The sequence below is a fragment of the Lytechinus pictus genome, chromosome 12, assembly GCF_037042905.1.
Source record: "Lytechinus pictus isolate F3 Inbred chromosome 12, Lp3.0, whole genome shotgun sequence".
NCBI lineage: Eukaryota > Metazoa > Echinodermata > Echinoidea > Temnopleuroida > Toxopneustidae > Lytechinus > Lytechinus pictus.
Genome location: NC_087256.1, coordinates 4,855,085 through 4,873,236, shown reverse-complemented (window position 1 = coordinate 4,873,236; position 18,152 = coordinate 4,855,085). Strand labels below are relative to the sequence as shown.

At 37.6% G+C, this 18,152-nt stretch overlaps 1 protein-coding gene across 4 annotated transcripts; it reads left to right on the top strand.

Moving 5' to 3' along the window:
• Positions 1 to 202: 202 nt before the first annotated feature.
• Positions 203 to 17,380, top strand: LOC129272859 (uncharacterized). Of its 4 annotated transcripts, none has more exons than XM_064107907.1 (2): positions 203 to 315; positions 13,761 to 16,438. In XM_064107907.1, the coding sequence occupies exon 2, from the start codon at positions 13,997 to 13,999 to the stop codon at positions 14,975 to 14,977; it is 981 nt and encodes a 326-aa protein (XP_063963977.1). In that variant the 5' UTR covers positions 203 to 315; positions 13,761 to 13,996; the 3' UTR covers positions 14,978 to 16,438. The 4 variants fall into 4 exon arrangements, with proteins under 4 accessions (XP_063963977.1, XP_063963976.1, XP_063963974.1 ...); XM_064107906.1 differs by lacking the exon at positions 203 to 315 and adding an exon at positions 12,667 to 13,103 and having other exon boundaries at positions 13,761 to 16,444; XM_064107904.1 differs by lacking the exon at positions 203 to 315 and adding an exon at positions 12,723 to 13,464 and having other exon boundaries at positions 13,761 to 17,380.
• Positions 17,381 to 18,152: the final 772 nt, after the last annotated feature.

The following is an 18,152-nucleotide window of genomic DNA, read 5'->3' as shown; positions in this document are numbered from 1 at the left end:
TTATATGCGTTATATTTTTTATTCATGGGGACGCTGGAATTCACCTCAAGAGCATTTTAATTTAAAGTAGTGTTCGTGTCACGCGTGCGGTGGGTGTGCATATTGATTTTGGTCTATTTGCATCAGTCCATTATCATTCCAAAATCAATCGAAGTATTATTGATACAGCCATTGAAGTAAGAACCTTTCTTGTTTGGTATTTGATCTATATCGTTATTATGCCATTCACTTTGCGTGGACCACCTCAACGAGCAGAAAGATATATGTCCATCAACATGATCAATGTTATCGCCGAGCAGAAAAACGATTTGCTAAGTCAGTGCTACATTTCTTTTCTTAGTAGATGGTCTGTGTATAGAGCAGACTATAGAGCTTATTCGCATTATTCAGATATTGGATAATTGATATATAAGTCTTTGTATGACAGCAAATATCACCAATACGGTGTACGCATGAAATTTATTTATGCCATTATCGATTTGGAAATGTTTGGATGGTATTTAATGTATATTCATCACCTATCTAATCAGTCATGATTTACTTGTGTACGACGAGGGGCGATTTTCTTGCTATTAACTGAGTGGATACTTTCAACATTTCTTAGTCTTATTAATGGTATGTGATAGAAGATTTTGCTTTTTTGATTTTGCTTTATGTTGATTCTTGAATTTGAATAAAGTGCAAGAGAAACAAGTTTTTGAACACGTCTCTATTCAACTTAAGTTTGAATACCAAACAATTTTTTTATTACTAGAATATCATTTGTGATTATTCGTAGGTCTTTTACTCGGTATAATTATGTTCGAAAACATAATGAAAAATATATTTTTTATCATCTGCAAACGATATCTTCTTATGTCTTACATTAATGTATTATCATGTGGCTATCCAAGACTATGTTTGTATGTAGTCTTTAAATTAATTAGATCTTACTATCAGATATTGATTGACATAGGAGAGATAAATACGACAGGGCGTACAGTTATACAAGTTTGCTTTTATGTATTTCCCATCACTTATAAGCTTACTTCATTACTTGACAGATTGTATTATGTTACTTGTATTTTTTGTTATTTTAAAAAAATATTATTTACTATTCTGTTGTTTTCTTTTTATGTAGAACAATGTCAAACGAGAAATATGAAAACAAATTAAATGAAATGAAACGATTGATTTAAAAACGCCTTTTGGATTGTCTAATATCTGGAGCCCTCTTTTATAAGCTAATAATATTTCCATCACAAACTAACGTATAAAAACAAAAATAATATTTCGAATTCAGAAAAAGGGGGTATTTTACTTTAGACAATCCCTATTAATAAAGGTAATGACTAAAAGTCTTTCTTTTGAGATGAATTTCCCAAAATAATCGCCATAGTTTGTTTTTTGTAATTTTTTAGGGGGCGGGTGTTATCACTATTTTCGGACCATCGGACAGATTAAAGGTATAGTGTATGATTGGTTGATCTCAGACAAGGGCAATGAATCAATTTTGAAATTATTACATTCATTAAATACCTATATTATTGCTCTATTTTATCACGGAAAAGAAACTTGCATAACTTTTATATTCTCATGATATTGAGGGGTGAAACATATATTATAACAATTATCGGTTAATCGATATAAGGTTGAACTTTCTTATTGACGCCCTCTCGGGTTAAAAAATAAATTGATATTAGAACACCGTTCGAATCATGCATATTCATTACGACTCATGCATATTGATGAAATACGTCATGGCGCATGCGCAGTATCAAGAAATCCCCGTATCAACAAAGTGCAGTACTCTGTGTGTGTAGCTGAGTAGAAAGCAAACATCGAACGGTGCGTGCAAGCTCAATGAGCCGATGCTAGGCGGCTAGCGACATGCTTGCGCTCTGCATTAGTTTCAGATATAATCCACTATTTGCGATAGCACACACAGGATAAGAATACTATATTGAGCTATATCCATAAATGTATCGTACGCGTGAAAAAGGATTCAGACACGTTGATTATCTGACGTGAATGACGAAGCAAAGGATTGCCCAATACGGCTTACTTTCGGACTCTTATGTCATGAATCTGAAAGTACTCCAAGACTAAAAGAGATACGAGAATCCCAGAGATGGGCAAGGGCCGAGTTCCGAGTTTGATCTTTATTCATGTGGATTGTAGCTCTTTTATGCACCTTTCCCTTCATGTATAGCTTGGCGTGATACATATACGGGAACTACAGCGAGGCGCTATAGCGCAGCTCACTGTATGTATACTCTGTATACTGACTCCTTGGCCCTCCCCAAAGGAAAGGGGGAGGGAGGAGAGAGAAGAAAGAAAGAAGTGGATTGGTGAAAGAGAATCAGGAGAGCCATCATAAAGGGGTATGGATACAACATACCCTAATTTGATATTTTGGTGTTTTTTTATCTTTCCTGAATGTTTCAGTCAGTTTCAGATTATTTAGATCCACTCGCAAAGTACAGAGGAGAAATTGGAAAAAAAAGTTAGACCAAAAATATTTAAAACTCTAAACAGACGGCCACCACCATTCTGTCTACAGCCAAGCATGAAGGGAAAGGGCGAAGAGAAAAACGATTACTTTCAGAGCAGGTTCTATGATATAAAACAGGGTTTGTTTAATACGGGGTTAAATATAGGCCTATAGTAAAACATAACGAAGATGCAATCATATATGCCTATAGTAAAACATAACGAATATGCAACCCCAATGCGGGGTTAAATATAGGCCTATAGTAAAACATAACGAAGATGCAACCCCAATGCGGGGTTAAATATAGGCCTGTAGTAAAACATAACGAAGATACAATCCCAATGCAACACTTGACTACTCTTCGTTTGTTTAGATTGAACTCGCGAGGTCAAAAGGTGAGCTGAGAAACCTGTTGATGCGAAGTACGTACGTGTAGTCTACATTGTGTAGACCGTGATAGCATGAATGTGACCAACGTACGCATCAAGTTGCTAATTTCTGTTATTTCTGTGCCGAGGTTTTTACCTGACTGCTAAGAAAGCACGAATGCCTGTGAGCAAGCAACCAGGGGACCAACGGCTCAAGGTCGAACAAGCAGAGTAAAGGCGTCATGTGTCAAAAAATGAGGGGGGGCAGACATGACGTCAGGGACAAGATTTCTGGGAAAACTCTTATTTTTGCATCCACACAAGAAAGCTTGCATCGAGATATGGAAAAATGAGAAGTTGAGTATTGCGCGGTGCACGTGCTTCAGAGTTGTGATTTCCAGGGCCGACCAGCATGTAGAGTCTTACAACAGAACTTTACAAGGCACGCCGTGGGGCAAAGTGCAACAACGTATGTGAAAGAAGACTAAGCAAACCTGGAGAAGCAGCAAGGTGCAACATGTACAAGGGAATTGTGCATGTACATTACGTCTGCTTTGAAATGTGTACATGGGTCGCCGAGTTTTTATGTAGTATGGGGAGGGGGTGGGGGGTAGCCTATAATGATATAGTAGGGCGCTTTATACTTTATACAATCATGGACCTATTAGGTCCATGCTATAATCAAACCATCAGCACGACCGGTGGATGGATGACTGAAAGAATGGGTGGATAGGCATATATAAATGGATCATCCAATTGATGTATTTTCCCAAGAAATGGATGGTCAAAGAGAAATGGATACATGATGCAGCAATAGACCATGGGAGATCAACTTGCTACCCCTTCATAGACAGTAAACAAGTAGAAAGAATTGATAAAAAGATGAAATTTTATAACAAATGAGAGGAAGAAAGGCCTCCGGGAAAGGCCTATACGCATACAGAGTGTGCACGAGCAGTTCAACCGTTGAAAAAATGTGAATGACTGCGACATGAGCAGGACAAAGACATTACTTGCATCCGGGACTTGCATCTTGATTGGCATAACATTTTAGACTTATTTATCAATGGAATTGTAACTCCCATTTCCCTGCTATAACTATAGGAAAAACGAATGATAACTGTTGTTTTATAGACGTGGAAATTTATGCTTCATATTAGGACCAAAGAGATTCTGGCGTACGTGTCAATATTTCAAAACTCATGCGGGAAAATAATATAATCATTTTTTATGATTGAAAAAAAAGTGCCAAGTTCACACTGTCACGATTTTTTTTTTTGGTGGCGGTGCTGAGGAAAATTTGACAAAGCAAAAGAAAAACATTAAAAAAGGTTCCAATACAAAATGTTGGTAATTTTCCTACATTTATCCAATTCGACACCTATACCAGAATTCCAGGGGGAGCTGCCTACATGGAAAATAATGCACGCCGCACCCCATTGTAAAATCTTGGGGGTGCTTTGCACCCCCGGTTCCAAGGGCCTTAATTATAATCGCGGAATAATTAATCGTATCAGATCAGTCGAGGCGATCGTATTGATCGTATAAATAGTTGGAATGGTTCAACTATGTGGTGATGTGGCTTTTTTTGCAGGATTTTTTTGCATTTATTGGAATAATATACAAAACAAATTTACAATGCTTGAGACATGATCATAATACAAGTGACAATCGTATATGTAGTGACTGGAGAAATACAATATATAACAAAATATATATATAATGAGTAAAATGCATAGGCAAACTATATACAGTAAGCAAATATGTGCTTGAAGCATATAGCAGCCAAAATAAAAATGAAATTTCGAAACGAGACAAAAATAAAATTTTTATTTTGGGACAAGCCCCATCTGGCGAGGTTTAATGGGTATACGCTTTTTCTGATCATGGACCCTGATGTACTTAATTTATGATGATGTAATTAATGCACATGTGCTGCCGATGAAAATATAATATTTTGCCTTTATGGGTTTTTTACAACTCCAGGGGGATCAATGAGAATACAGTAATAGTTCTGAATACGCACTGAGAGAAGTGAAGGCGGGGGGGGGGGGCACTTCCATTGACGAGTGGATACCATGCGCGACCATGGGGTCTCGAAAAGCACCCAAACACGTATTTTCCATATTCTCAAACTGCACCCCTTAACAAGTATTGGCGTCTCAAACCGACCCTTAACAAGTATTGGAAACAAAACGATACTCTTGGCAAGTATTCCCGAAATGAACCCCTAAACAAGTACAGCGATATTTTATTGTTATGTCGGGTCCGTCGGTCGTTGGTTTTACCTTTATACATCATTATTTTGGTTTAGTACGGCCCCATGCACCTTCCACAACTCGCGCAAGTCGGACTCTAAACACGTAGTGTTGGGGCAAAAAGGACATCCTTTATAAAACATTTTAATTTTGTTTCATCATCCCCGAAAATATTACCCTAAACACGTAGCTTTCCTAGCAACATAGATACCCTTTTTTAAATATTTGTGTGTTTTTGACAAAAAGACATCCTTTTTACGTGTTTTTGGGGTCGCGCATAGTATCCACTCGTCAATGTAAGTGCCCCCCCCCCCCCCCCGGAGTGAAGGCAAAGCGGTCATGGAGCATGCAAGCAAACGAGTAATTATAATTCCTTGAATAGTCATACCATAATAAAGTTGGAGAGGATAATATTGAAATAAATAGAAAAATAACATTAAAAAATGCGAACATAAGGAATACACACAACCCCCAACCCAAGGCTAGGAATTGTGTAAACATCGAAAAATACAGAAAGATGTTAGGAACCTTGCTTGAACTATTGGCGTAAATAATAAACGTAAAATATATGAATTAAGGGGCCAGATATATGTGTCGGGCACAAATCATTTTTTATCGGTGATAGATTTTGACATAATATTCAGATATTAGTTCCCCTTCTCGCTTTCTTTTTGTATTGGCCGTGACAAATTTGGGAATCCATATAGCCCAATCCTTCCCCATTATTTTGAACGCCACTGATTTCAACTGGATATCGTCAAAAAATATTGATTGATTGATTTTATTTCGCAAGTCACCATAATATATATACAGTAGCATTAAAAACAACAGGCTTACACAGGATGACCCACGAAAGCTCTAAAGCTATTTTCCAGTGGGGAAATAGGCTTTACCTTGTAAATAAATATTACCTTGGAAATAAGCTTTACCTTGTAAATAAATATTTACAAGGTAGTCAAACTGACAGCAGATGCAGCGTGTAAACACAGTATGAATTTCATTACATGATAATAATAAAATGATAATTACGTAATGTCATGGGTGGTGAAACAAGGATGGGACGTTTTGTAATTCGCTACGCAGGCTTTTGATAGTAAAGCTGATGAAATACAGGGTTGAAAGTAAAATAATGTGAAAGACTGAAATGAAACGATCTATTCAAAATATAAATTCCATGAAAGAGAAGCGATTCAAACAGAGTATGATATTGCGTTTACATTCCCTTTGATTCATATTATTTTGATTCCCTTTCAACAATCTACTTCTTTCTTTATTTCTTCTCTCTCCTCCATGCCCCCCTTCCCTTTCTTGGGGCGGCGGGGATGGGGGGGGGGGGTATCGGATATGAGAAAGCCTGCAGTTTAGGTGTTATGGCACACTCGGACAAGTTCAATTTAGTGGCCTAGTAGGTCCATTGGTAAATTGCCAAGTCGTCGACTGCCAAGTGCCAACTTGCACTCACCACATGGTCTGATTTAATTTAGTCCATATCCATTCCGTCCATCAATATTTCGTCGAACAACTATTTGGTCCAGTATCCAATTCATTTTCATTCATTTTGCACAATAGCACGTTGTCCAATTAGACCAAATGGTATATGGACTGAATGGCTATTGGACCAACTGGTTACTAGACGATAGTGGATGAACATAATTATGGTAGACTTTAATGATAGTAGGCGAGTTGGCAATTTGACGATTTGGCATCAGACGAAATGGAAGTAAACTGATCCATGGACTTATATAGTATCACACCGGTATAGATAAAGAGGTACAAAAGTGGAAACGATGCCCGACGGACATGCGCATATCCAGGATTTTGCACCACGAGGGGGTCACTATTTTTGCGCCCCTGTGAACTTTTCGGAAAATTGCACCCCGACCCGACCACTCAGGCAATCAAAGTGCCTAAATGCATTTTGAATTGTCTTATTCCACAACCACGTGAAAAAGGCAATCGAAGACCATTTTTTTTAATGTGTCCATAGTGTGTCCATGTAAAAAAAGATCAAAGTTGTATCCACTTCTTGAAAAGAATAAATGCGACCAGAAAGCATAGAATTTTTAAGCGTTTTGGGGTTTCAATTTAGTTCAACTTTTCATCAGAGTGGTAGACCATATTAAAATTATGTGCGGGAGCTGTAATTTCTTAACCGGGGCTAGATCCAGCTTTCGCCAATAGGGGAGGGGGATATTTTCATCTGTTTTCCGATCAAACATTCTACGCTTTTTGCAACCGTGAACATGATATGTATATGAATTATTTAAACAATTATTATTGATACGAGCGCGAAACGTGAGCTGAATTTTTTTTATATTCTGACCTAAAATTTGAGGGGAAAAAAATCTATGAGCACTTTTGGCAATCAAGAACAGGATGAGTATCTATCAACATTTTATGCGATCACGAAGTGCGAACTGACAATTTTTGAATTCCCAATCCAACACTGGACATCATAAGCACTTTTTATAACCATGAACAGGATGGGTATATAGCTAAATAATTAATGCGAGCGCTAAGCGCGAGTTCAAATTTTTTGATATTCTGACCTCGTAAATTTGTGCGAGTGCGAAGCGCGAGCTTAAAAAGTGATTGATATTTTGACCTAAAATGTGGACATTCTAAGCACTTTTGGTAATCATGAACAGGATTGTCATCTAACTAAACATTGATGCGTCCGCAAAGAGCGAGATGAAATTTTTTTCATATTCTTACCTAAAATTTGGACATTTGAGTAAGCATTTTCGGTTATCATGAAAAGGATGATCAGTAACAAAACATTTTATGCGATCACGAAGTGCGAACTGACAATTTTTGAATTCCCAATCCAACACTGGACATCATAAGCACTTTTTATAACCATGAACAGGATGGGTATATAGCTAAATAATTAATGCGAGCGCTAAGCGCGAGTTCAAATTTTTTGATATTCTGACCTCGTAAATTTGTGCGAGTGCGAAGCGCGAGCTTAAAAAGTGATTGATATTTTGACCTAAAATGTGGACATTCTAAGCACTTTTGGTAATCATGAACAGGATTGTCATCTAACTAAACATTGATGCGTCCGCAAAGAGCGAGATGAAATTTTTTTCATATTCTTACCTAAAATTTGGACATTTGAGTAAGCATTTTCGGTTATCATGAAAAGGATGATCAGTAACAAAACAGTTTATGCGAGCGCGAAGCGCGAGCTGAATAAAAATCTATATATTTTGATACAAAGTCAGACATTCTAAGCACTTATCTTACCATGAACAGGATCGCCACCTTACTAAACAATTAATGCGAAGAGTAGGATGAATTTGTTTTTATATTCTGATCTAAAATTAGGACTTTCTAGGCACTTTTGGTAATCATGAACATGATTGGTAATTGATGGGAGCAAACATGAGTTTGGCACCCCCTCCCCTCCCTAGGTAAATTGAACCTGAATTTGATGCACCGAGACAAATATCAAATTGGCGTGTGGTGAATATCCATTCGGCACCCCCTAGGTTGAACATCAATTCGGCGCCCCTATATGTCAAACAGCAACTCGACAACCGTATATAGAAAAAAATTATTCGGCGCCCCATCCCCAAGGTTAAACATCATTTCGGTGCCCTTCGGTGCCCTTCGGTGCCCCTATGTCGAACATCTATACGGCGCCCCGAGGTAAAACATTAATTCGCCCCCCCCCCCTAGGATGAAGATCAATTTGGCACATCCTAGGTCGAACATCAATTCGGCGCCCCTAAGCAAAACATAAATTCGGCACCCGCTATATACATACTCTAGGTTGAACATCAATTCGGCGCATCCACCCCCCCCCCCCATGTCAAACAGCAATTCGTCAACCCCTTTTCTTTCCTTCCCTTTTCTCCCTATTTTGGCGCCCCCGAATACGCACATGGTAGAGCTACGGATATAGAGAAATAAGGACAAAGATGTAATGAAAATATAAAAACTCTTGAAATACTTTACGTTTTCTAGGCAAACAAGAATCCAAACTCCAAAGCGTATAATAACGTCCGGCTGAATAGACCTCCATTTGCATCCTGTTTGATATGCTTTCCTGTAAGTTCCATTGTGGGCAAAATAAAGGGCAAAAGTAAGTCTGCTTTCTTTGAGAGGGTGTAAATGATGATATATTCAAATACCAGCGAGTGCCATAGGTGACGGAATCATAGGCGACGGAACGTATTTTCAATTTTTTTTTTTTTTTTTTTTTTTTTGGGGGGGGGGGGACAAAGCGAAAAAAGGCACTTATATGCAAAAAATTGAATTTTTTATGCAAACTTATATTTTCACCATGAGATTATCATCTGTGTTAAGTAGTTGTGCGTTTTGTAGTAATTAAATTGAGCAAAACCTTTTTAAAGTCTTTTCTGATTGATAAAATATCTATTTAGGCTTTATTTTTCCGGGACCGAGCGTAGTAAGCAAACAGTTTGAACATTTTCAAATCTAAAGTTGTGAAACTCGCCGCTTTTTGGTCAAATCGCGCAAATTATTGTTAAAAGAGCATTCTTGCGAGGTGTTAAGAGCGCAAATCGCGAGCTATAAATTCTAGACATTGCTTGTACTAACATGACTAATAAGACATGAAAATCAAACATTCCGAGCAATTTTGTTATGAAAAAGATGTGCATCTAATTGAAGAATGGACGCGAGCGCGATATTCCAACCAGAAAACTGGACATTCTAAGCACTTTTTTAACCCAAGAACTTAATTGTGTGTCTTAATAAATAATAATTGATGCGAAGCGCGGCGAGCCGAAAATTTGTAATATTTCAACCTGAAAACTGGATATTCTAAGCAGTTTGAAACCAAGAACATAATGTGTACCTTTGATGCGAGCGGAAAGCGCGAGCTGAAGATTTGTGACATTTAAACCTGAAAATTGAACATTATAAGCACAAGTTGTAACCAAAACAAAGTGAGTGCCTTCCTAAAAAATAAATGATGTGGGCGCGAAGCGCGAGCCAAAAATTTTGTGATTTCCAACCTAAAATGTATCGTTTGACTTCAAAAAGGGTATTTTATTTTGAAAAGGGACATTCATGTACATCATTTTGAAATAAGTGCACTCTCCATTTAAAAAAGGCATTTTTTCCTACTGGGATTTTTTTATGTAGGGGGTTAAGTGCCCCTGCCGCCCCCCGGTTCCGCCGCCCCTGCTGCTAATATAGCCTCGGGTTATAATATTTATCTAAGTTCAAACTGGTATTAACAAAAATATGTTGGTATGACTGCATTTTATAACGATGGTTTTCTTTAAAATATATATTTTTTACCATTTCGATCCATCACATTTTTGCATTTTTTTGTCCGTCGATATGCCCAGCGCTGAGAGGTCATGCCAAAACGTGATTTTGCATGAAGTACATTCTCTGAACCATCATCGGAACTTCGGAATCACACAGAGATGGAAGACCCCTTCCCCCAAATAGTTCCGCCTAGCTGTATGTCCTCGAATATATATATATATATTTAATAAGACATCAGAAATGCGAAACACAAATTCACGAGTAATGCAGTTTTTGCAATAAAATTTGCAATTTTATTATATATATATCACCATGATAAGTACGTAATTTTATTATCCGAGCACATGCAGCGGACCGAGGAGGAGTGGGTGGAGGGAGAGGCACCTAGGAGACGTCATACTTGTTCTTGTTCAGTATACTACCATAACAAGTTGAAAAGAAAAATGCAAAGAGAAACTTGGAGGGGGATCGATGTTACATGGTTATAACATACAGACCTACGCACCGGTATCATAGGCGGATCCAGGAGGCCGACGTTACGCCCCCCCCCCCCCCGATATTGGCGGCGCAAAGTAATATGAACGAAAGCAGAGGGGGGGGGAATATAAGAGGAAGAATGAATAAAAAAAAGGTGAGGGGAATTCAGACTTGGGGAGGGGTGGGAGCCAATCATGTCACTACACAAGTATAAAAACAATTTAGCCCGCGCTTTGTGTTCGCATTGCCTGTTCGATGGAACATATATTCATCTATACCAATTCATTTATTGATTTATTCATTCAGTCATGGTTAAACAGGTTCACAAGTTCAGAGTTATTAGTATATAAAATCATAGTAACAACAATGACAAGGTATAATTCATATCGAAATAGTATGAGACATAAAGAAATATTAACTGATCAATGTAATACAAAACACGGAAACATTGTTGAAGGGCTTATAGTAAAACGAACAAGGGAACTAAATAGGCCTTTACTTATTCAAATTTTTGAGCATCTTATCCGTCAGTGTGCATCTTAATTGTTTAATGATCATATTGCTCAGATCAATTTTCAGGACACAATACACAGTCCGAAAATAATACCTCACGCTCGCATTTTTTATAGGGTTTAGTACTGTTACGACTATAGATTCCAACAAAAACTAGCTTTGAGCTGCCGATCGATCGGGAAAAATGTGGATGAAAATATTGTTCACCCCGGCCCCGTTATTAGTGAAAGCTGGATCCGCCCCAGAATATATTGTTTAAAAAAAAGGCATAGGCCACGCGGTATTTGTCATTTTTTGTGATAAATACATTGAGGCAGTATATTGACAAATAATCACTGGAAGAGAAAGAGCATCTTATAGGCCTATATAACGCACAAAGCAAAATAATGAAGAATGGCGGCAAAGCTAGTTCAATACAAAATGATTTCCTTTTCCTTTAAAAAAAATGTTACAACACGTTATAATAATGAACAAATCAAAATACAGAACCTGAAGAAATTGATAACGATTCAGTGAATCGGAATCGAAACAAAAATGCGTATGTAAATATAATTATAAAATAGAAATAAAAAACGGGGAAAAAAATAAGAATAGCCCTTTCACAAGCAACCATAATTCTCCCTCCCTTCATACCCTGGACAAGTAAAGAAAAAAAAATACAGCTAGAGAAACGAAGCAAAGATGAAAAGCAAGGAGAGGGAAGGAAGCCGTCTCTCGGTACCTGGTACTCTGCCCAGATATCAAGATGTACGTAGGACCTATTCTCCGCGATTTGAAAAACAACGTGCATAACATCACAATTATTATGATGGTCATTTAAAAAAGTTCCTTGGTTGTTTCCAAGTTATTTAATTTGCCGTCGAGGGACTGCGCGAATGCACACGCTCCTACAGGATATGAATGAAAAAGTCGCAAACAGACTCCGCCGTTCAATCCGATACTGTACTGTATAGCCGGTATACAGATCGGCACGTGAGACAAGCGCAGAGGCGATGGATATGAATATTCATGAGCAGGTATTGATGTCATTTGGTCTCAAGGTGGCGCTCTTCATTTTTTATATCAATTTCAAAATCTGCATCAAAAGAAAGCTCACTTGGCAAAATTTCTCTTCTTTATATATTTTTTTGAGAATAAAAACAGTTCTTTTGGCCAATGCAATACATTTTATGGACTCATAACTTGTTTATGAGTATTTTGAAAAGCGAAGAGTGAAATCTAAAAGAAAGTTTTGAAATAAACCAATGTCACAATTTACCTTTTAAGAGGTTTAAAATGAATTTTGACGTTTACCTGTCAAATTTTAGAGTACGTCAACCATGTCAACAAGATTAAGTGAGCCAGGCAGTCAAATTCAGTCTATTTCCAGGTGATTAGTCTCCTAAAGTGGTTCGTTTTGGAGATTAATAGTCAGTACTAATCTCACTCAAGCAACGGGGTGTCTTTGACACGTTCCTTTCACTTGAACTTAAGTGCGCTCATTATAATGAAGAAGGGTAGAGAGTCAACCCGTTTATCTCGTTAATGGGAATCAAAGGGGGTTCATTTTGAACCCCTTTTGGGATCACTTTGTATTTGAAGGAGGGGTTTTCGACACAGGAGGGTCATCTATTTGCATCTAACTGTGCTCCGTTAGATGTTGATCAATGGGAACGGTAATAATGTCCACAAAAGAATCGCTTTCGAAGACCACTGAACAAGTAGGAGTAATTCATAGGTCGATTGGAAGACAATAGAACCTTCCTCCTGCTATTGTGCTGTAAGGTTAGCTTGGAGCCGCAGGGAGGAGGGCTATTAGAACATAAGTGCTCTGGGCTTGACGATATTATTGACAGTATTGACTCGGCAGACGCAAGGTGTTATTTGGGGAACAAGTCACTATTCAGTGTGGTTTTAAAAGAAATTAGAACATGATAATTATCATCGTGTACATTTAATCATCTTTTTATATTTTAATTGAAGTACAGTCTACCTGATGAAATGTATTTGTTTCTGCCTGATTATGTAAATTGCTTGTTTGAGTACTTATCGCAACTGAGTTCATCGTGTTAAAATGGTGAACTTACAAGGAGGTTGAAATTGTGTTGGATCTGCTCATCAGTTTTTTTTTCTACTTTGTAAGCAGGTAGGACACTTTCAGCTAATGAATAATGAACCATTGACTAAGCCAAGTAGCCTACCATCATTGATGTCTTCGATGTTTTGTTTTTATTAAGCACATTAATGTTTGCTCTCCTTGAATGAATTCAAGTGTTCAATGTATGATGTCATATTGGTGTATAGTTGGTGTATCAGTTATTTCACCTAGCTCCACTTTAAAAACAATGCATGACACTTTATGTTCCAATGTTCATCATCCTCACATTATTTACAAACATGATAATACTAGCATTTTGTTATTGTTGTATCTTTCACTCACAGAAACCAACGTCATGAATACAGCCTAAGTTGTCATGGGGACTTGGCTGATCTACCAGTGTTAATGATATAGTCTTAAATATTGGATCAATCTCCATCACTCGTTTGTGTCTTTCTGCTCTTGTCTATTGAAAAAACGATGCTAATAACTGATGCCACTTTATGGTGTTCCTGTTGGAACACAACCATGCTGACGAGATAGCAAAACAATTTACAAAGCTGCTGTAACTCTCTTTAGAATGAATGATGACAAGATACAACCTGGGCAGAGAACATTACGGAAATCAGTGTCATTCTGTCTCCCAAACGATGACGAACGTGGGAAACAAGAGAAGGAAGAGAAGAAAATCCCAGACCGTCTTCTCCTTCAACAGCGCACCCGGCGGTCATCGTCGTCGACATCATCATCATTTCAAACTTATAGCAAAATGCGGGTTTTGTCAGCCCCATTGCGGCCAACTCCGTCGCCGCCTGTCGACAAATCAGGCTTGCCGATGAAACGGTTCGGTGGTCAGCCACCTCCTCTGACGAGGTCGTTCTCCGTACCAACGGGTCTTACCCTGGCCAATGTCCTGACTCAACAACGCGGCGAAGCCCTGATCGCCAACGGGAGATTACCGAACGTCAGAGCAAGGCGGTATTCCAGTTCCTCGATGGTGAAACGGAGAATGATGCAGCATTCGGAACGGGAATTCAACCGGGTTGCTGCGAAGGTCAATGATTTTTGTCGCCGGGTTGATAGCCGAGCGAGCAATGACCAAAGTCCATTAGGAGATGACGCTGAAAGGGGGAGAGGCCAATTACGACCAATCGCTGGTGATGCAACAGGGAATCCTCAGACAATTACACACCATGGTCGTAAGTACAGAGCTAGTTTCAGCATCAGTTCAAATTCAATGGATGACCTCGGTGACAACTCGAACAATAGTTTCCTCCCCGAGGTACCGCCTCCCAAACAGAACAAATTACGAGCTACCTACGACCATCCTACGATCTCCATTACGAACGTCATGAATAATAACAACATCGCCAAGGAGAAAATCGACCCCGAGAGCGACGTCGTTGGTGACTACGTGTACGAAGATCAAGATGAAAGTGACTCCGAACTGAATGAGAGAATTTCAAAATGGTTGGATGGAGTTAACAACTCAGTGGTCAAAATGACACTTGATGACCAAAGTGATGATGAAGGTAATAAAATCACCATCATACCACTCTGAAATATTACAAATATTCTCTCGGAATTCGTCGGAACTTTATGTAAAAATTATTACTAATCTGAAATAGCGAAACGGCCACTGTCAGTCGTATAAATACATTTATGAATTCACGTATCATCTACCAGAAAATGAGGAGATAAATTTTCAACTTGTTTTATTCATTTTCATCTTCACATTTGGTTGAATAATTACTATTTTATTCTAATTATTTTCGCAAGGTCAAATTTTCTTTGTTTCCACAACACCTTTTTGTATGAATTTCCATTTTTTAAATTCATAATCATTATTACTTACCGGACACTAACGAAAAAAAACACCAATCAGTCGTAAAGCACGCAAAGAGAGTTTAGGTTCTTTTTTGGTGATTTTTTTTGTATAATCTAATTTTTCTTTCCTTACTTTTTTAATTCTTTGTATTTGCTTTAATGTCGTCACATGTTTAAACAATTATTCATAAAAGATTGTTAACTTAATGGGGTCGACTAATCTACTCAGTTTCTTGAATGTTTAAACAAATGGGTTTTTTTCTTCTTCACATCAAATTTAACAAATTATTTAAATCGATATTCTATTAAAGGAGCACGACGTGGACCGCTCCAAGAAAATTAATACTAACATAGATTGACTGCCTTCAATTGCTTTTTCATGTCACTCCTATTGTTTGTGAAACATGGTAGATAATCCTTTCTAGATAATGCATTATTCCTGATCAATAATGAATAACTATCCTTGTTCGCGTATCTGATACCTACTATTTTGAGGATTGTAACATCATTAAGATTTATGGTAATGAAAAAAATGACCCATTTGTAGGCCTCTGCATTATATTTCAAATGTCATTTCAACATTTCTGTAGACCATAGTTTATATATTCCTCAGTGGCGTAATGAATCAAATATTTTTAGGGAAAAGATATGGTTCTAAAAATATGCGAGCGAGCAAAATGTTGAGTTTTGGGGCACAAAAGTTTTTGACATGATATTTAGAAAGCGAGAGCATATTGAACCCTTTTCTTTAATTTTCGTTCTTTTTCTTGGTCCTGATTTTTTAGGGGGTGGTTCCCTGGCCCAAAGCCCCACCTGTACGCCAGTGATATGCTCACACATTGGGGATTTGGGGTCTGTAAAAGTTGGTAGTAATTTTCACCACATAAAACTAGGTTGATTTTCAAATTCAGAACCAACCACTTAAATTACATATATGTGTCTCTGTGAAAATGACAAAAATAAAGAATCACTGTCCCCTAAACAATTCCAATTTCAGAAAATGCCAAATCCCTCCTCATATTGGTGTATTCGTCCGATTGTACCTCTTGTTTGAGTGGAATATCTTTATATTTATTGCTTGCATGTGGTGACTTGAAACAGATTTGTTTGACGATATTCATTTTGTAAATGTATCCATCTCATTAATCATGTTAATAGAACATTTATTATTTATGAGAATAAACTTTACGACATCTTTTTAATTTGTTGTTACTTGTGTATTGACGTTGTTGTTTTTCTCGCAAGAGGGCGTATATGAAGCGTCTCGGTATCTGCATGTGAGGGGGGAGGGAGGGGGGGTAAATCTGTCACAATGTACTCTTTATTGTTAAGAACAATGATTATATTGATCCAGGTTATCTTTATTTATTTTTTCCTTGTGTGTTTACATTGTCGTGTTTTCATTTGATTCCCTGGTCAGTTTCATTGTTTTTTTTTACAGTTAAATGGCTGTTTCTGTACTCATGGATATTTGTGTTGGACGTGTGTGTGTGTGTGTGGGGGGGGGGGGATGGCGATAAAAGGCTTGCTTATGAAAAGGATATATGTAATATAGTGGTAGATATTGAGGCGGGTGACATTTGGGGTTTCAAGGTGGCACGCAGGGCGAGCCGGGAGACCCCCGATGTATAGTATGTTCATGAAATCCATTCGTGGTTACATTTTATCATATAGTTAAGGTATTGAAATAATCTATTTCATTATATTTTCATTTATTTATTTATTTATTGGTTATCTTTTTTTATACTGCAGGGTAGGCCTGTTCAGTTATGCAAAACTGCTTTCCATAGGCGCCCTGCAGTTAACAATTAACTCGACATCATAGCAATTAAGTAAAAACAGAATACATTATAGAGTGAAATCGAGAATTTTCATGGAATCATTACATTTACATCAATTCATTCAGTGTAATTACATGTATGACAGTCAGAATTTTAATGATTTAAAGTGTTTTTTATGCATATCGTAAAAATGGTAAAGTCAACCCACATCTTATGTTGTCATAAATTATGTTGTGATCAATATCAAAGGAAATCTTGGCCAAAATTCTGACTCATGAACTTTTGAACTGTATATAATCGGCTTTTATTGTCCACTAAAATTAAAATAAATGATTAAATAGAGTATGATCTTCACGAATGTGAGCTCTTAAACGTTGAGTCATTAGTCATATATATTATACTTTAAACTCGAATAAACAACGATTTTTTTTTCTACCCGCCTCTCTCTCCCTCCCACTCTCCTCTCTATCTCACCCTCTCCCCATCTCTCTCTCTCTATTTCTCTTTTTGTTCTATCTTCCCACTCCGTGCCTGTCTATGTCTATATACAATTACATTGGTATTCTTTTTCAGACATTGGACTTTAAAACCATTGAAAATATTAAAAATTTCATGACCACAATCACATTCATAAATACTCAGTGGCATATCCAAGATTGACAAAGGGCGGGCCCACTTTTCTTCCAAAATTCCGTAACAAGCCAGAAAAGCGGAATCAGCACTCCAATCACACCTCTCCTCTTGATTTTACATCGCTTTCCATTGTCTATTTTCCTAAATTCTCCCATGTTTTTCCTCCAGGGGTGGGTGCACGGACCCCCCCCCCCCCTCCTGGGTCCGCTGTGAAGTGTCAAAGCAAAAATAGCTGATTGAACATTTAACTAAGGGTATGGGATATATATCAATCCTTAAACCTCCATCACTTATCTGCCAGTTTTCACCTTATTAGATCTGCTTACTCTGTATCCATGGTAACAGAGAAAATACAGATATAAAATCGTTGATAAACACATGAGAAACAAAATTAAAGTTTAAATTGTAATGCAATGTCCCAATGTTCAAATAAAAAAGCAATAAAATGCTAAAAATACTTTATATGAAGGCCTACATTCATGGTGGTATTTACCT